This window comes from Taudactylus pleione, unplaced genomic scaffold, assembly GCF_031769625.1.
Source record: "Taudactylus pleione unplaced genomic scaffold, aTauple2 ptg000125l, whole genome shotgun sequence".
NCBI classification, from domain to species: domain Eukaryota; kingdom Metazoa; phylum Chordata; class Amphibia; order Anura; family Myobatrachidae; genus Taudactylus; species Taudactylus pleione.
This window is the reverse complement of record NW_028284527.1, coordinates 6,837,653-6,858,116: the sequence shown is the minus strand read 5'-3', so window position 1 is coordinate 6,858,116 and position 20,464 is coordinate 6,837,653. Positions and strand designations below refer to the sequence as shown.

General features: G+C 38.7%; 1 protein-coding gene across 1 annotated transcript in view; it reads left to right on the top strand.

Moving 5' to 3' along the window:
* The window catches only part of CAPN9 (calpain 9), a 158,120-nt gene that overhangs the window by 70,603 nt on the left and 67,053 nt on the right, over positions 1-20,464 (top strand). The window contains exons 6-9 of the mRNA XM_088472520.1: positions 5,541-5,709; positions 10,197-10,280; positions 12,445-12,530; positions 16,367-16,444. Coding sequence (XP_088328646.1) covers positions 5,541-5,709; positions 10,197-10,280; positions 12,445-12,530; positions 16,367-16,444 — 417 coding nt within the window. The remainder of the gene's footprint in view (positions 1-5,540; positions 5,710-10,196; positions 10,281-12,444; positions 12,531-16,366; positions 16,445-20,464) is intronic.

Sequence of the window (20,464 nt, the reverse complement as noted above, 5' to 3'; positions counted from 1 at the left end):
GTAGAAAATTAATAAGGGGCACTATAGCAACTTTCACAAATTCATTTATATTACTAGGTCCAATTTAAAGGCTATAAAACACTGACTCCGGGCCTGATTCAGAGCCGGACGCTCTGACAGAGCGCTCGCTCTGAATCAGGGCCGTCCCTCTGTTTTTTTAGAGCGGCCTCCTGGCCGCTCGTATAGCCGTGGGTTACCACCCACAGCTATAGCGAGCGGCCATGATGATGGTTGCGATGGTCAAGACCATCGCGACCATCGGGCTTGCGACGAGACCCTTGTGGTAGGGTCTCATTGCGCAAGCCCAAGAGTGCTTTCGGCTCTAACAGAGCCGAAAGCATTCCCACTGACATCACTTGTGATGTCAGTGGGGCCGGCCCCAGACGGTAAGCGTTCCCATGGGAACGCCTCCATCTGGGCAGCCACGCCCCTGGCCCACCCACCAAAGGGGGCGTGCTGTCACTCAACATCGACAGCACGCCCCCTTTGGTACGAGACCCGGAGCGACGGTTTGCCCGTCGCTATCCGGGTCTCGTGCATGCGCACGATGGAGACTGCTCTGTCGTGCGCATGCACACTAGGCCACCATTGACCCGCTTGCGAGCGCATAGAGCAGGTCTGAATCAGGCCCTCCATTTAAAAGTAATGATATAATTATATTAATCAAGATTGATAAAAATCACACATAACATATAAATTATTTCAGCTGTGACATATTTGTTTTGTTAGCTCAGAAAGAGTCTCTACAATATCCACAAACACAGGATCCAGATATTGCAAGATTGTTTCATTTCCAAGTCACATTTAACCCAAAAACTGAGTAGATGCAGTCTGAGCTTATATAGTTAATATAGCCAGAGTGGTATATAGTATTAGCTGTATATACTGTAGATGAACCATATAAAGGTGTAATATGGAGCAGAAGCAGTGTAGATAACAGTGCAAGTTTTAGGAGAGGGTTAAGCTTTTTCGATAGTCCATCACCATTGTGTGCTGCTGTGAACCACACTCAACTATCTCAGTGGAAACCAAAAGAATCCAAGCTGAAAGCCCTTGTTCCAATTCGCCCGCTGCCAGCAAGTGTGTGAAGCCTTGGCATTTTGCATCTACAAGGGAACACACCAAAAGAGGTAAAGCTGCAACACTCCAAGAGATGGTAGCCACGGATTACCCTGAAGTGTTTAATACAGTCAGCACAAATGCCAAAGGTACAGCTGAGTGGACATAGTGTGGGATATTGGTAGTGCGCCACAAGGTGCATGGATGCGGTGGAACTGTTTGTACAGCGCCTAGCATTCAATAATGTACAAGGAGGTGTTGGTACTGGTTGAGAAGTGCATAGCATGCAATAGGCTTTGGCACATGGATGTGTTGGCATTGTTTGTACAGCCCAGGTTGTGGCCCAGTGAAACAGAGTACTTAGAATGTACTATATGAGGACTCTGCCTGGAATGGAAATGAGAGTATGGATGTGCTGCTGTGGAAGAAAACTATACTGGACACGGCATGCGGTCATAATCCTGACCGCTGGGATTCCGACTGTTCAGAATGCTGATGCCGGAATTCCGACACTTAGCAGAATACTGGCAATGGTATTCTGACCACCAGGATCCCGAAGGTAAGTACTGGGGTTAGGGGGAGGATTAGGGGTTAGGGTTAGGCACTAGGAGGAGGGTTAGGTTTAGGCTTCGGGGAGGGAGGGTTAGGATTAGGGGTTAGGTTAGGCTTCCTTACCTGGAGGCATCGGGATTGTAACCTGGTCGGGATGCCAATGTCGAGGTTTTATGAGCATCGGCATCCCATACCCATCTCCTGGACAGTATGGTTCTGAAGTGGGAGCATTTATGTAGAACACAATTCATACTCATTTACTGAAGAAATACACTGAGCAGGTTAATATAGTAACTGGTTGCTAGGTGATTACCACATGAATCATAGGTGCTGGAGGTAAGTGGTAATACCTGAGATAGTTATGTCTGTGTGATCTCTAGCCTGAGACTGTAGCTTGGTTCTTTTAAGGATTCTAATTGAGAAGCCCTAAAATTAGTAACCTACTGAGTGTTGGAGGTAGGCCAGTGATGTCTAAGTTTACTGGTACTGACAGAGTGTTGCTTTGCACTCTTAGGACAAGATAGTTTCTTTCTCCACTATTACAAAAAGTTCCACTTATATAGTTGCTTACCAGCCTCGCAAATGATGCGTTTCATTTTGCTTGTGAACTTTTTCATAGTGTGCTTGAACAGATCGATTCCTTCAGCAGTAGAGTTAATGTAATGCTCTTACAATCGATACTTCTGGAACTGATGTAACATCGATATAACCAATAATGCCAGCAACATTGTATTTCTGAGGAATTGGATCTCCTCCTAAATACGTGTTTAATATAGATACTGATTCCTTTAGCAGTAGAGTTAATGTAATACTTTTATAATTGATACTGCTGGAACTGATGTAACATCAATATTGTATCTTTGGGATTTGGCTCTCTTCCCAGATACTTTCTAAATACGGACACTGGCTTTTCTCAGTGTCATAGCCAATGTAATGCCCTTATAATTTGCATGGCTACATATGTTGCTAATAGAATAACGAGAAGCTGGGATATTGCAACATTGTATTTCTGAGGAATTGACTCTCCTCCTTAATACATGTTGAATACAAGACATCGATCCCTTCAGCAGTAGAACTAATGTAATGCTCTTATAATCGATACTGCTGGAACCGATGTAACATCGATATAACCAATAATGCCAGCAACATTGTATTTCTGAGGATACGAAGTGGAGCAGTATATACTAATCTAACCTACCGTATGATTGCAATTACACTAGCGGTTCCATATTGATTGTATGGTTTTAGCTCGTAAGATATTAGAAGTTACTGGTTCTTTCAGCAGCGAATAATTTTCTTTCATCATATGTGTGAGATCTTATGCTTATTTCAGTCTCAGTTGGTGACCTAATTACAGGGATACATTGTGGCCATAATTTATATGCATGTCCTAATAATTTCAATATGCAGTGGATATTGTAGAATATTACCCAACTATTGTTAAGGATGTTAAGCTAACAGTATTCCACAGATAATTGGTCCCAATTAAATGCATTTTTGATTTACCATTTTGGATTCATATATATTTATGATCTCCTTGTGATAGATTTTTTACTCACCAGTATCCGTTCTTGGTTTGCCATTACACGAGCAGGCGTGGTAATAAGACAATTTATACAACAATTAACACAAAGACTTTTTATTTTAATATTTCACTAGAGAGAATACAACTTATTATATATATATTTTTAATATTTAATAATAAAAGTAATTTTTTAATTACATTCTATGTAAGTGCGTCAGAAAAAGGACATTACTGTATTCTTTCTCTTTTTCCATGTATTAATTTTGCCATTTCTGTCAGAAATGTGTCTTTCTGTCATTGATGTGCTGCTTTTCTTTAAGCAGTTTCTCTGTGAGAGATGTTATTGTTTACACTTGTGGAATAATACAGCTGTGGCTTTATGATTAGGTTTTGGTCACAGTTGGAAGTAGATAAGGTGTGAGTTTGCGGTCCTTGGGAAATAATGCACAGTTATGTGATCTTATGTGTCCAATCATCTTGGTGGAATTTTCCTTTCAATATACCATACCATTTTATAAGTGTGTGTGTGCGCGTGCGCGTGTGTGTGTAAATTATAATAAAGATAAGACTATTCATGATCATATTTATACACTAGAGTGCTTCTTCATATACACTAGTATTAATTTGTCCATTGACTATATATTTCTGAATCTGCCACATTCATATACAGTACAGTACATATAAAAACTATTATTACCTGAACTAGACATAAAAGATACTGAACACACCATTAAACTCTAATGTCTTACTGAAACCTTCTGGAGACATAGGGGTAAAATTACTAAAGGTCGATTTGATGGTTGATTTGAAGTGTGATTTAGCTCGCCTCAAACCGACTTAAATCGCATTGTGACAACCCCATTTTTTTACCAGATTTACTGATGGTCGATTTTTTTGCGATTTGTAAAACAAATTAAATTTTGTTCGATTTGACATGTCCATGTACAAATCGAACGGCAAATCCCACTTCAAACCGAACTGCAAATCCCTGACTGCATTGAACTGCTTCATGCTTTCACTTTCAGCATGAGCAGTTAATTCTCACAGATACATGCAGACATCAGTGAGATGCCTGCATGTATCTGACTGTAACAAGCAACCAAATAGTTAAAAGTAAAAAAAAATTGACGTGAGGTCCACCCCCTAAAACAGAACCAGCCCCAGACTTTTCAAACCCAGTCCTGGTTGACTAAGTACAGGGAAAAAATTGCGTAGGGTCTCCCTGTACTTAGTTGAACCAGTACTGGGCTATGGGAGCCAGTCCTGGTTCTGGAATTACAGGGAAAAATTTGCATAGGGTCTCCCTGTAATTCACAGAACCAGCCCTGGACCCTTTCTAGCGGGGGACTGATGCCACAGCCAGGGGAGCCCTATCACCGGGCCCCCAAGCTGCAGCATCAGTCCGCTGACCGCTAGTCACCCCAGGCCACCACCATAGTAAGAAAAGTGCAGTGTAAAGAGATAGTTAGGAGCAGCTGCATATAAAGAATGAAAATAAAAAAGTGTAGTACATATATATTAAACACACAGTGAAGGGTTAAAATGTGTCCCCCTAGATTGCATTGGTTGATCTGTCTCAGGGCACCGCATTATAACACATTTTCCTTTATAACACATTTTAACCCTTCACTGTGTGTTTAATATATATGTACTTCACTTTTTTATTTTCATTCTTTATGTGCAGCTGCAGCTGCTCCTAACTATCTCTTTACACTGCACTTTACTTACTATGGTGGTGCCCTGGGGGCAGCTTGGCTGGGCCAGTTTTGGGGGGTCCTGCGCTATGGATTTGAACTCTAGTATGTTAGGGACCTACCCGAAAGAGGTTACCTGGATATGGTGGGTAGGCCCATAACCTTGGCCATGATTATGCTAAAAACCTCTATTGATTGCAAAATTTTATTACATTTATATATATTATTAATAATTTGGAGTTGTGCACCTGAGATTTGTCTGTTTCTGTGCCTGCAATTAGTCTCATCAGGTAGCACCTCCCATCATATATATAGTCAGGTTGTGCAGTCCAGAAATCTTTCCCATATACAAAATCAAAATAGACTGGTGTTTTCCTGTATTTTGTACATAGTTGTTTAATGTTGTAATAATTGCAATATTATATAATGACAGATTAAGGGGTAGATGTACTAAGCTCTGGAAAGTGATACATTGGAAAGTGATAAAATACCAGCCAATCAGCTCCTGTCATGTTACAGGCTGTGTTTGAGAAATGACAGTTAGGAGCTGATTTGTTGGTAGTTTATCACTTTCCAGAGCTTAGTACATCTGCCCCTCAGTGAGTAAAGAAACCAGTTTATGCCTGTTCATGCCTTTTGGACAATCATGTCAAAACAGTTACAATCTTGACCCAAAAATGTATCATAACATTATTTCTGTTTTATTCTAGACTTAATGGAAGTTATGAAGCCTTAAAAGGGGGTAGTACTATAGAAGCAATGGAAGACTTTACTGGGGGAGTTGCTGAAACTTATGAAAACAAAAATGCCCCCAACAATTATTTTGAATTAATGGACAAAGCTCTTAAAAGAGGATCAATGTTAGGATGTTCTATTGATGTAAGTACATTTTAATCAGTATTTTATTTGCTTATATGGAAAAAAACAATGTACTGAATTGAATTAATATCATTGTGAAGTGATTGTGAAGCTACTGTATGTAAAATAAATAAATAGATTTCAGATTTTATTTATGGAGTAATAAGTTGTACCGCTTACACTCGCAAAACACAGTTACAAAGAATGAATGACAAATGGACTCAGGAAATTATATTTCTTAACTTAAAAATAAGGTTAAATAATGAGTAACTGATTTATCCGGTGTATACATGGTGACCATGTTCCAAGTATAAGACAAAAAAAATGGTGTAACCCCCTTGCGCACCACAAATGGGAAAAAAACTTTCTATTATAAAAAGTTCCACACACAGTCCAGAATTTCAAGATGAATTTCTCCAATGTTTCTTTCACAAATGTTTCTTTTTCTCTCCTTCTCCTTTCCCCTTTTCTTATCCTTGATAGGAATACCAGGCTCCAAAACCACATAAAAGGGAAGAGACAAAAAGCCTCTAAAAGTGAAAAGTACCGTTTTAATTCCAATAAAATCACACAACGTAAAACATAAAAGATTCCTCCACCATAAACATAATAAAATAGGGAAGGCGTACCAGATGCCAAGGGTGCAGTTGCCTGACACCTGTAAGCGCGTTGTTATATGCACAATGGCCTCCCGGGAAATGTTCAGACCACTGAACTCATGGTGATCCAGTAACTGGTTCCTTGGCTACCCCTCTAGTAAGATGCTGCCTCCCTTTCACCCACGCGTTGCTACTTACTTGAAGTCTTTATCAAGGTGTATACATGGTGGTGTCCAGGAGGAATTTAAATACCCTCCAGTTCAATCCCATTGGTCCCAACTATAAACTCTCCCATATGTCTCCATAAATCGGTATTTATATGGGTAGTACAAATATCTAAACATCCATTCTATATTACATGATTCCCCGGATATTTTAGACATATAATCTATGTCTAAGTGCTAAAACGGAGAAATACCTATAATTGCATTCCACCAGTGGCCTGCATGGAACATCCGGTTCCTGAAATTACGTCACATCCGCCTGTGCGGCTTGTGATTATCGCTGATGCTCCGTATCTCCAGCATCAGACCTGGACTTGCAGGATTTCCGCGTGCTGAGTCAAACCTCGTAATCAGGATTGAGGAAGGTGCCATAAACAGTGTAGCCTCCTCCGATCAGCTGATCATTTGGAACACACTACCATGTTGGAGAACTCCTAAGTGTGGCATGTGTCTTAACTTCGGTCACATGATCAGAGATATTGGAATGCATCGCCATCTTGATTATAATTAAATTTCAAAATAGGAAACATTTATAACGATATGAGTTTCAAAATATCCGGGTACCTTACACATATTACATGTACAAATAAATCTCAAAAATATATCTAAAAATACTTTTTAAAAGCTGACAGAAAAAACATATATAAAATCCATAAAGTGCATATTACATTCTACCTACATAAAAAAAACCTAAAAAAGCTCATAAAAACCATTTCAATTCGAAGTCACTATTTAAACCATTTGGTATTAGGGTATTTAGTTCATAGATCAGTTTAATTTCTGTCTTGGCTTGATTATTTTCTATATCTCTCTTCCGCCAATGTTGTGTCACCAATTTAATCCCTACTACCTTTTTAATGTATTTGGTAGAGTTATTGTGACATTCTTTGAAATGGTTAGATAGGGAGTGCTTATCAAATCCCTTTTTAATGTTCCTTATGTTCTCCCCAACGTTCAGGTAACGGTCTCGATGTGCGGCCAATATATTGAAGGCCGCAAGTACATTCTATCATGTAGACGCAGTTCTTACTATTACATGTGATGAAGTCTGTAATTTTATAAGCGGTTTTTATTTTATTGGAAGTGACTTCTTCTAATTTACTTGGCTGATTTCTATGATTTTTACACATCATACAAAGGCCACAACTATGGAAACCAATTGTCTTTATCCTTCCTGGTCTCTTGGGTGGTATGGCACTTTTTACTAATTTGTTTGGTGCCTTTTTATACACAAACTTTGGATATTTGTGTGATTTTATTGGAATTAAAACGGCACTTCTCACTATTAGAGGCTTTTTGTCTCTTCCCTTTTATGTGGTTTTGGAGCCTGGTATTCCTATCAAGGATAAGAAAATGGGAAAGGAGAAGGAGAGAAAAAGTAACAAATTACTGAATGAAACATTGGAGAAATTCATCTTGAAATTCTGGACTGTGTGTGGAACTTTTTATAACAGAACTTTTTTTTTCCCATTTGTGGTGCACAAGGGGGGTTACACCATTTCTTTTGTCTTATATCAATGTTCAGACCACTCCTGTATCCCCGTGTGGCATCAATACTTATTGAAGCGCTGACAATATTCACTTTGTTTGTCATATTCCAAGTATGCTGGCCTTTAGGTTTAAAGCATCCTAAATTCTGCATGGAGGACAACTGCTACAATATTTGAACACTCACTAGTAAAGAAATGTCCAGGCACTCTATTTATTGGTGATTTTAGCTGCTAGTTTTAAAGCTGCAATAATTTAAAATACAAAGCCAGTAGCAACTAATCACTCAACTGCGCAAACATCAGCATTGTGCCACCTCTGAATCAGGCCCATAATGTTCTCAATCTGAAATAACTAACTAAAGCAGATTTTCCCAAACTCTGCCATTATAGTTCAGGCTTTAAGGATATCCATGCTTGAGCAGAGATGACTTAATTAGTACTAAATCATGGGCATTTTAAGGGAGGAGGGGGCCCGTGTGGACCGCACACCCTGCATTCATTACAGATACGTCCCTGTTAAGTCACATATATTTTGATTTAGTAAGTTATCCTTAAAATCTGGATAATAGGACCGAATAGACTGAAACAAAAATAACTTTGAACAATAGATGGCAGCAGTGGTCTATCTAAGTGTAAGATGTAAGCTACATGCATTATATATTAAATGATTTATAGTTCCTTCTGTGAATGTGACAAAAGACAATGCTATCCTTTTTCATTCCATTTTTAAGTGTTTCGATTTAATTTCTAAACTTATCTAGTGTTTTGATGTGATATGGGAATGTGAACGTATACTTCACACAACTGTTATCATTAGAAATACACACTTGCACCAGCCCTATCCTTAATGCCTATGATTCAGAATATGAGAGCTCTCTTTAATCACAAATGTATGTGATTTTTTGCAACCATGCCAGGCTGTGCATTTCTGATATGGTCGCAAACCAGTCAGAAACATCCACTGGGAGGCTGGTAGAAGATAATCTTCCAGCACCCACCAATCACGGAAGAACCTTCTGCATCCTAGTACCCTTCTCCAGTGTCTGCTGTGCAGCCGATCTCTGCAGTCACCCGGGAAATGTAAATGAACTAACCCTCAGCCCCCCAGAGGAGCAGCCACTACAGGGGCAAATGCAAAGTCTCGATGTCACAATGGACCAATTATCGATGCATCGCTGACTGATATTAAAATCTATATTAGTGTTAAGTGTTTTAAAAAATATTTTTTTTGTATACATTATAGCTGGGTACACAGTATGCCATTTTTGATCTAACCAATAATTGGGATGATTTTTTTTGCAAAATCACAGTCCCTATATCTGTGCTACACACTATACAATTTCAATTAAATATCTGGTGAATTTCACAGTGAATTTTCATATCTGCACCCACAAGGATGATTAGGCAATCAGGGAACAGCATAGGAAATATGAGTAGATTATTGAGAATGCATACTGCACAATATCGGGAAATTGAGGCCGAGGTTTTCGGTCTTGAATGGAAGATCAGATATTCAAAGGAATTTGTTTGTGGATGTTTTCTAACCGATTTATTGGTGACACGCTAAAACGATCGTTCATACACACTATACAATAAATGAGGCCGATCACCATATTATTGGCAAATCGTTCCAATAATTGTATAGTGTGTACATAGCTTAAGTCTGTATTATTAACTAGTGGATAAGATTATTCTCACCAATTACCGCCTGTTTTACTTTGCATTTTGTTTGAAAAAATTATTGTCTGTAACATATAAACTTTGTATATGAAAATGTTAGCAGTACATTAGTGATTGTATTTTTTTATTTCATTTTATTTATAATCACAAGTCTACAGTTGTGATAGAGGAATAATAGACATATTTGAAATGAATAGGCAGATATATGTAAGTAATAGATCTTATGTATGAGTGTATTTCACTAGATTAAAATCCAATTTGTTCCTGCTAATTTCCTATTACCCCCCCCCCCCATACCTACATCCATTGCACAAACCATTGATATTAGCCTTTTAGAAAGTTAGTATATACCTGATCAAATTTGTCGGGATAAATAAAATATTACATTTAATTTAATATAAATATTTTGCAGCTATTCTACTGAACAACACTGCCTGACATCATTTTAAATTGTTATTATAATAATTGTCACTGTCATTTAATTTAGTAAATTTTTTCCTCCATTACCTTTTCAGACATCAAGTTCTGCTGAATCAGAAGCTAAAACCCCTCAAGGACTTGTAAAGGGCCATGCATATTCTATAACTAGCCTAGATGTGGTATGTGGCCCGTATTTATTAAACTAATATTTATTGAAACACTCCTGTTTGTTGTGAGCCCCATATTAGTTCTATACTTGCCTGGACTCAAGTAGTATATGTCTTGATCTAGGTTTGCAGGATTAGTAATGTAGCGAATACTGTATTCCTTTTAAGCTTGTAGTCCTTTGTTTCCTAGGCTTACCAAATTTGTTCCCCTGCATGCTTGTCAACACCAAAACATGATCAATTTAAGTTACACTGATTTCTTACACACTTTTTATACATATATTTGGTAAAGGTTTTGCAGTAATGGGAACATGGTAAGCTGATGGGGACAAATAATGTAACTTGTTCTACTCTCTTAGGAGCCAATGTATCAAACCTGCTAAATAGTGGAGAAGTAAACAAGTGGAGAAAGTTCTAGCTAGCATTTGTCAAATACATTCTATAAAATGATGGGTAGACGCTGATTAGTTGCTATGGGCAACGGGAAGCAGTCGGAAAGCCGATGAACGGATTCCCGACTGTCTAATCCTGGCAAGCGTTTAAATGATAGGCGTCTATCTCGATGCCTGTCATTTTACCTATGCTGGGAGCCCGACACCCGGCTTACCAAACAAAGGTAAGCCGGGCGCGGACAGCCCCGGGGGGGAGGGTTAGGTATAGGGTTCCCGGGGGGGACTTAGGGTTAAGCACTCCCCCGGGAGGGTATGGTTTAGGCTAGGGGAAGGGGGGTTAGGGTTAGGCACCCCCCCCGGGGGACTTAGGGTTAGGCGGCGGGGAAGGGGGGTTAGGTTTAGCACTTAGAGGGGGGATTAGGGTTAGGCACTTGGGGGCAGGTTAGGGTTAGGGGGTAGAATTAGGTTAGTAAATACTTACCTTTGACGATCGGGATTTCCTCCTCTGCCAGGATGCCACTGTCGGGATTAGAACGGCCGGCGGTAAATCGTATGTATTCCACTTGTCCACACTTTCGAAGGCTTTATACATCTCCCCAATAGTGAGGGTAGATGGGAGCAGGGCCTGGAGTAGCACTGGTGGCAGTTAAACAAGGTCCGGCATGCTACCTCAGTAAGTATTCCCATGCTGGGAGTCCTTGCTTCCTTCCCTCCTCATAGACCACTGCTTGCTTCCTTCCTTCCCTCCTTCCTTCCTTCCCTCCTTCCCTCCTCATAGACCACTGCTTCCCTCCTTCCTTCCTTCCCTCCTCATAGACCACTGCTTCCCTCCTTCCTTCCTTCCCTCCTTCCTTCCCTCCTTATAGACCACTGCTTCCCTCCTTCCTTCCTTCCCTCCTCATAGACCACTGCTTCCCGCCTTCCTTCCCTCCTTCCTTCCCTCCTCATAGACCACTGCTTCCCTCCTTCCTTCCTTCCTTCCCTCCTTCCTTCCCTCCTCATAGACCACTGCTTCCCTCCTTCCTTCCTTCCCTCCTTCCTTCCCTCCTTCCTTCCCTCCTCATAGACCACTGCTTCCCTCCATTCTTCCTTCCTTCCCTCCTTATAGACCACTGCTTCCCTCCTTCCTTCCTTCCCTCCTTCCCTCCTCATAGACCACTGCTTCCCTCCTTCCTTCCCTCCTCATAGACCACTGCTTCCCTCTTTCCTTCCTTCCTTCCTTCCCTCCTCATAGACCACTGCTTCCCTATTTCCTTCCTTCCTTCCTTCCCTCCTCATAGACCACTGCTTCCCTCCTTCCCTCCTCATAGACCACTGCTTCCCTCCTTCCTTCCTTCCCTCCTTCCCTCCTCATAGACCACTGCTTCCCTCCTTCCTTCCCTCCTTCCTTCCCTCCTCATAGACCACTGCTTCCCTCCTTCCTTCCCTCCTTCCTTCCCTCCTTCCTTTCCTCCTCATAGACCACTGCTTCCCACCTCATAGACCACTGCTTCCCTCCTTCCTTCCCTCCTTCCTTCCCTCCTCATAGACCACTGCTTCCCTCCTCATAGACCACTGCTTCCCTCCTTCCTTCTCTCCTTCCTCCCCTCCTCATAGTCCACTGCTTCCCTCCTTCCTTCCCTCCTCATAGTCCACTATTTATTTATGTTGCTTTTACCTTTAAGGATAAAGGATACCATATGGAACGATGTAATAAGGCAACAACTCTACTGCTGCTTGACCTAAAACCATGTGTCTGAAACTCTATATACTATATAAATGCTTTTGATTTCTCTATTCTATAGGTGAAATACAGAGGGCAAAATGTACAGCTTATTAGAGTGAGAAACCCATGGGGACAGGTGGAGTGGAACGGAGCCTGGAGTGACAAGTTAGTATTGTGCTATACAGTATGTGGGTGGTACAAAACTTTGAAGGGGCATCAAATGATTCAAAAAAGACACTTCTCTCTGAATGGCTTCACCATAGTTTTTATAACATTGCTTATTTCGTCTCCCTACATATTCTAAGATATCATGTGGCACAAGCAGCTGGACTGCCTTCCCTCCAGAGCCTGGGGTGGTCAACATTCACAGGACAGATTCCTCACAGCTGCTGACAGCCTGACAATCTAATGCAGGAATAAACAACCATTTGTTATCAGTGTGCTAGTTCTACACATAAAAATACAAGAGGACTCTCCGGCACTGAGAGAGTACAAACATAAAACTTTTTTTTTCCCCATTTTTATAGTACATTACTGGTCTGTCCTGGACAAACATGTTATTATAATAAAAACAGTTTTCACTATAACAGATAGTGTGCAGCTAATATATAATTCTAAAAAAAATTGATAAAAAAATAAGACATAAAACCATATAGACCAAAAAATAAACAAACTAAAATTAAAGCATAAGAATAAGATAAAGTATTTCTCACTGATAGGTAAAACTGGACGTGTTTCACATCTCCTGGCCCCTTCCTCAAGCAGTAAAAGAGTGAATCACATACATTCTATCTAGATTTGTCTCAGACCCCTCTACATAACCCTTATATATTTATTTATTAACAGTTTATTATATAACGCAACATATTCCGTTGTGCTTTACAATTGTAAACATTAATAGAACAAAACTGGGTAATAACAGACAGATATATAGGTAGGAAGGTCCTGCTCATAAGCTTACAATCTATGCCATCAGACCTCTCCACATGCCCCTTGTTTGACATCAGACCACCCCACATGCCCTATACACTGTACACCATCAGATGCCTCCACGATCAGATCACCCTCATGCCACTATCACTAAATGCTATGGCATAATGTCACATTAACAATGTAAAACAAAATCATTACTTATGATGAGTAGACTCTCTTCTCTCCTGAACAATAGATTTCAAAAAAAAAAAAAAAAGCCTATGGTGAAACGGCCGTCGGCGTTTTAGACGGCTGCTATAAAATGTGTATTCTCACTGCATAATATTGCACCAAAATGTTTAAATGTGTAGTGTCCGATTGAAAAACAATTACATATGGTGACAGTCAAGAGCCACAATTTGGGATAAGCGCTGAGCGGAGCTGACAGTTTATCCTAATTGAAGGCAGCATGGTGACAGGCAGAAGCCAGTATTGGGGATTAGCGCTGAGCGGCGCCAACAGTCTATCCTAACTAAAGGCAGCAAGTGGGACATTTACCCTGCTCCCTAGTTATAAACCATAACTTGTGCTGACTGCGATGAACAACATCCATAACGGGAGACCAACCGCTAGGCAGCAATGATTAGTGTTACTTAAACAGAAGCCACAAGCGGAATATATATATATCTGTCTCTTTATTATATGTTGTAATCCAGTGCCTATCTATTTGTACGCTCAGCATATAGAACAGATAACAATAACATACAGCTAAAACGGGAGACCAACCGCTAAGCAGTAATGACTTGTATTATTTAAGCAGAAGCCACATGCGGAATATCAAGTCTGCTTTTTTATCATATGCTGTAACACTATGTTCATTCACATGTATGTCTAGTAGATAGAATAAGTAATAGCAGCATAAAACTTATTACAAATAGCTACAAGTGGGATTCTATTGTATTTCCTCTAATACGTATTCAATATACTAATAGCAGCAGAAGAGCGGCATCACGTATTATCATATAATTAGGTGCAAGTGGGATGCTGTTTTCCTAAATATATATTCTATACTCATTAATATTGTACTTCACCGCCAGCAATGATTAAAGTATTCACTGCAGTAAGACAATGAAGAGGACAAATTAGTCAGTAATTCTATTATCCAGAAATGTAATCACGGTTCATAGGATATTAGCTGCTGACCAGTGGATATATATTTATATATGGATGAATGTCAAAACCAGAAACAAGATGTATTATTGAACATCTGACATATAACTACTAGAGGACACAACACATGAGACCCAGTATATTTATTACAAAGTTCCAGTGTAGACCCATGAATAGAGATACAATAAAGTGTTGCAAACACAATATCAGTTTATTCTGACACTCTATTATAAACACAGGATCTCACTGTTAACACTATAGATCCTCTATTCATGATATTGGTGCAAATAACAGGGCAATTTAGCCTAGAAATTAAAAGATAATTAGATACACATTGTTATATAGCAGTCGTATTATTTTAAACACTGAATTTTTTATTTTTTATTCACACTTAACTCTATTTTAATATTTCACCGATCCTTATATTTTAATACATACCAATAAAAATATATGTTTTAAAACTAGTTGGTTCAGAGTGCACCACACAAGATGCTTACTTTTTTCTTCTTTCTTCTGTTGAAATCTATTGTCTATGACTTATAGCATCATGGTAGCACCCTCATAAAAATAAAATATAAATTAGAGGTAATAAGATATCTATAGATAATATGTTGAATATTGAGGTTTGAACCTATGGTACCATAACATAAAATATACCTGGTCCTCAGGACACTGGTGCGGGATTTATTCTTTATAAGTTCTCTTCTCTCCTGGTCTCCCTCTTTTGTAATTAAGGGTGTGTAGACACATGTCAGTCTCTAAGGTGCAGTAAGTCCCAGCTTTATTGCTAAAACACTTCTTATTAGAGGGATCTCTTTCTCTAACTTATGTTTCTCTCAGGGGGCAGGAAGCAATGCATCCCATCAATGATCACATGCATATCAGTGTTTATTAATGATGTATGCATGAAGGTTTGCAATTAAAACTGCAAAGGACATCTCTTCCAACAAGAGCTGTCCTTTGCAGTTTGAGGACTCTCGGGTTAATGACCTGGGAGTGCTTCTGCACATGCGGGCCTATCGGCCAGCGTATGTGCGAGAGGCGGGTGACACTGGCCTGACACTGCCTGCTACACACCCTTCCTCAGTATGGGGGCCCATTGGTGACTAACTGTGGGGACTGAGGTGAGCTTGATGCAGGGGGAGCTGGGCCATGGAAGTGCTCTGAGCACCATTGCAGCCACACCCCCAGCACCCACAGTAGTAATGCCCTTGCTATGCCCCCAGTTTCTTCTTGCATATATTTATTTCCCCCTACACATTATCGTTGTCTTATAAGGATGGTTGCAGACAGAATTTATTAGCATAAAAAATAAACGTTTTCATATTTCGCATGGACAGCAAATATCCCTGAGTCATCCATATGAATAGTTTTGCTTACCTCTGACTTGCGCCTGGAGTACCAGAACAGGTGTAGTAATTGGCATGTAAGAGACGGCCAAGAATACACTGGCTGCAGGGACCACCAACACTGACATCACAATTGGATGGGCAAATTTAAATGCCTGCCCAGTTGTAATGTCTGGCCAGGCATATCAAGTGGCCATTTGCTAAGTGTGTATAGCTTAACAAATCGCCTGCTCGGTCGACACGACGTATGGTTGTCTGCTGGGTTCGGTAAGTGTGTACCCAGCTTAGCACCAATCATATTGTCACTAAGGGGGAGATTTAATAAAGCTTGGAGAGAGATAAAATTGGAGATAAATAGCACCAACCAATCAGCTCCTAACTGTCACTTTACAGGCTGTGTTTGAAAAATTAGTTAGGAGCTGATTGGTTGGTGCTATTTATCTCCAATTTTATATCTCTCCAAGCTTAATTAAATCTCCCCCTAAGTCCCTAATGAGACAATACTTTAACACAATCCTTGAACTTGCTTTAATAATTTAAACCTTTTTTTTTGTTGTTATTTTCTTATAGTGCTGCAGAATGGAATTCAATTGACCCAGCAGAGAGGCAACGACTTTATCAAACATCACTTGATGATGGAGAATTCTGGTAATTTCATATTTAAGGATTTTTTGCAAATGGGTTTGTAATCTAAAATAGTTTGCTTTCTTATAAAATCCACTTTACAATTGAAAACACATTACTATTCCTCCTATACACTACAAAACATGTTATGGACCAGCACACTTTTCTGTCATCAGTAGTCTCATATAATAATGTATCAAACAAATGTTGCATTGATGCAGCAAGTGGTCATTTAAAACAAGGTAGCCATTGTTCCACTGTCACTACAGTTTATAAAATGAATGCAGATTAGACCAATCAAAATTTACTAGAGATGTTCGTGGACCCCCTTGTTTTGCTTCTGGTTGTAAATCCTTGTTGTGTTTTCATTTCAGTAAAATTATCCTCAAATGTTATAGTTTTGTATTTTTAGCTTTAAAAAATTATCTTAAAAAACAGTTAAAATCATGTAATTTGGGTCTGTTTTTGTTCCTACAGTATTATTACCATCAATAACACTACTTTCCAGTAATTTCCAGCCAAATTGGACCACCTCACAGCTTACAGTAATGTTTTCAACCATATTGGCCAAAGGCTGCAGCGAGCTGGCTGGCTAAACTAAGTGACAGAGCAGCGGTACAATACAAACACATGGCAGTTTAAAATACTATAGCACATGTATGAAACATAGTGGCACTGCAGAGGCAATCAAGATGGCAGTTTAATAAACTATCTCAAAAAATGTTTTTGCGAAGGCAAAAAAAGAAAAAAATTCCTAATTGGGGCACTCTTGTGTGACTAATGTCTCTTATAGTGATTAAACCATAACTTTTAATGTACCTACTTATAAAATAAAATGGAAAAAAGAACAATAAAGGCGAAAATGTTCAAAAATGTGTTTGCACATCAGTCTGAGATCATATATCACATATTATCAAATCGTATATCACATGAAATATGCCAAATATCCAATCACAAACAGTATAATAACTCCTATCCGTAGTGATATGGGTCCTTATCTGGTCTTATACCTGCAATAGAGAATTATTAAGTATCTGTAGAAGCAATGTTGTTACGACACAAATACGGGATCACTCAGTGAGATGCAACCACAGCATAAGATTTTTTTGCAAATTCCCGTGAAGTAGTGTATATGGTATAGAATACAACACTGAAAATACTGGGTCACACAATAAAGTGCAAAATAAGATTATTGCACATTTCCCGCAAGGTAGCATATATAGTGTGAATTACAACACTATCACAGTACTATAAAGTAAAACTTAAATAGCAGCAATATGTAAAGGATTGCACATGTCTGAAAAAATAGCAGTATATATTGCATTTATATATATTGTGAACAAGCCCAACCGCACCGTCAACCGTACCCCTCCCACCGATGACCCGAACAGCTGACCGGCAGGCATGCAGACAAGGTTCCCAGCTCGAGACTGTGTGCATGTTGATGTTTGATACAGCGCTGACTTTCAGCCTGCACGCTGATACACAGCGCTACACGGACCTGACCACATTTTTTCTATTGCTGGTCCGGTCAGCTGACCGGTAGATACGCTGGCTAGTTCCAGTTACACATACATATTGATATAGATACCAGTCTAGCTATCAGCTACATATTGTTATGTGTTGATTTAGCATTCAGCACCTATTTTTTAGGAAAATGCTGAATTACAATGTTACAGTTATGTAAACACAATGTTACATTGATATACAGCGCTACATAGTATTGATTTAGATACCAGTCTAACTACCAACTACATACTGTTATATGCTGATTCAGCATTTAGCGCTGATTCTTTAGATAATGCTGAATTACAACGTTACAGCTGTGTAAAAGAGGCAGTGCTTGGCCTCTGGTCTGTCATCATTTTTTGGGGGGAATCCATTGTTTAATACAATTGATGTGGGAATCAATTGTCAGGCACAAGTCTGGATTCATTAGCAGGATATACTCAGGTTACAATACTTTCTCCCTTTTTTCAGGTGGTGGTATTGACTGGTCTGGGTGAATTTAACCCCTGCAATACCAATAGGCATCAGGGTTTACCTAACTCCCACTACTAAAGGACCTTTAACATACCACCACTGTATCTTATATTTCTATAGACACTAGCTTCTCCACTCTCTCATCACCTGTCCAATACGTAGGAATCGGATAACAGGTGAAAGGAGAAGTGCAGAACACTTAAAGTGTCTTACTTATATTTCTCTAAGACATACATTTATAGATACTGTGACCTATTACACCTGCTATTATATCGTTAAACAGGAGGCAAACTGTATATGGTATATTTGATGGGATTGTTCTATGTTTTATGGAAATAATTGTTATTCAATACCATTTATACATCTTATATTATATGTATGCCAGATATTATTAAGAATTTTGGGTTCTAACCAGATGGTCAATTAATGCGACACTCACTGCAATTGAGATTGTTAAAATTATTTGATGCTATAAAAAAGGAGTTTCAATATTAGCTGATCAATTGATACAACATTATTACAAAAGGATTATAAGGAACAGTGAAATACAATTGAATTATATCACTAGATGGGCAATGTGCAATTGTCCTTGATTAGGCAATGTGCAATTTCCCTTGATTGTATATATTTTTGACACATGGGATATGACTTCATGTAATTATACAATTAATACTACCTCGCAGGTGATGTGCAAAAATCTTACGTTGTTATTTCATTAATCAATGTTTATTTATAGTAAAGGGAATTGTGCAATATATATAAATGCAATATAAACTGCAATTTTTTCAGACATGTGCAATCCTTTACATATTGCTGCTATTTAAGTTTTACTTTATAGCACTGTGATAGTGTTGTAATTCACACTATATATACTACCTTGCGGGAAATGTGCAATAATCTTATTTTGTTGTTGCACTTTATTGTGTGACCCAGTATTTTCAGTGTTGTATTCTATACCATATACACTACTTCGCGGGAATTTGCAAAAAAAATCGAATGCTGTGGTTGCACCTCACTGAGTGATCCCGTATTTGTGTAGTAACAACATTGCTTCTACAGATACTTAATAATTCTCTATTGCAGGTATAAGACCAGATAAGGACCCATATCACTACGGATAGGAGTTATTATACTGTTTGTGATTGGATATTTGGCATATTTCATGTGATATACGATTTGATAATATATGATATATGATCTCAGACTGATGTGCAAACACATTTTTTAACATTTTCGCCTTTATTGTTCATTTTACCATTTTATTTTATAAGTAGGTACATTAAAAGTTATGTTTTAATCACTATAAGAGACATTAGTCACACAAGAGTGCCCCAATAAGGAATTTTTTTCTTTTTTTGCCTTCGCAAAAACATTTTTTGTGATAGAATACAACATTTATTCCAGGGAGCACCACCAACATTTCATTACTAATATGGATATATACCAAGATTAATTTACAGTTGGTCATAATAACTTACATATTACATTTTTTCTGTGCGGGATCTATTTTTCCTTTTTTTTCCCCCCATTTCCCTTATTATATGAGTTTAATAAACTATACAACCCAATAGAATGTTTTCATTAATCAAGAACTACTGTAGATCAGATGCACAAAACCAGCACAGGTAAATGGAGGTTGAGTATTTAGAGGAAGCCAGGTAAAGGATTAGATTGATTGATTGTTTATTTGATTGACTACTAACAGTACCAAACACACACAGCCAAACAAAAAACAATTGTTTTGTTACCAAGGATATTTGAACAAATGTAAGGTATTTTGGATTGCTAAATTAAAAAATGAAATTCGTTTTTTTTTATTTACTTTACAGTAGTTCTTGAGATAATGGATGCCCTCAAGTAATAGAGAACTTAGCAATAATGTATGCATATGAGAATATATATGAACATTCTAGAATGTGAGACATGCGAAGACTCCAGGCGTTCACTCTGCAATCAGTCAAGAATTTTCTGCCTGCGTATATAAGTGATTGGTCATCCAACCAGCAGCCAGTTGACAGTTATTTGTTGTATTTTTCTTGTTGTCCATGTATATAAAAAATT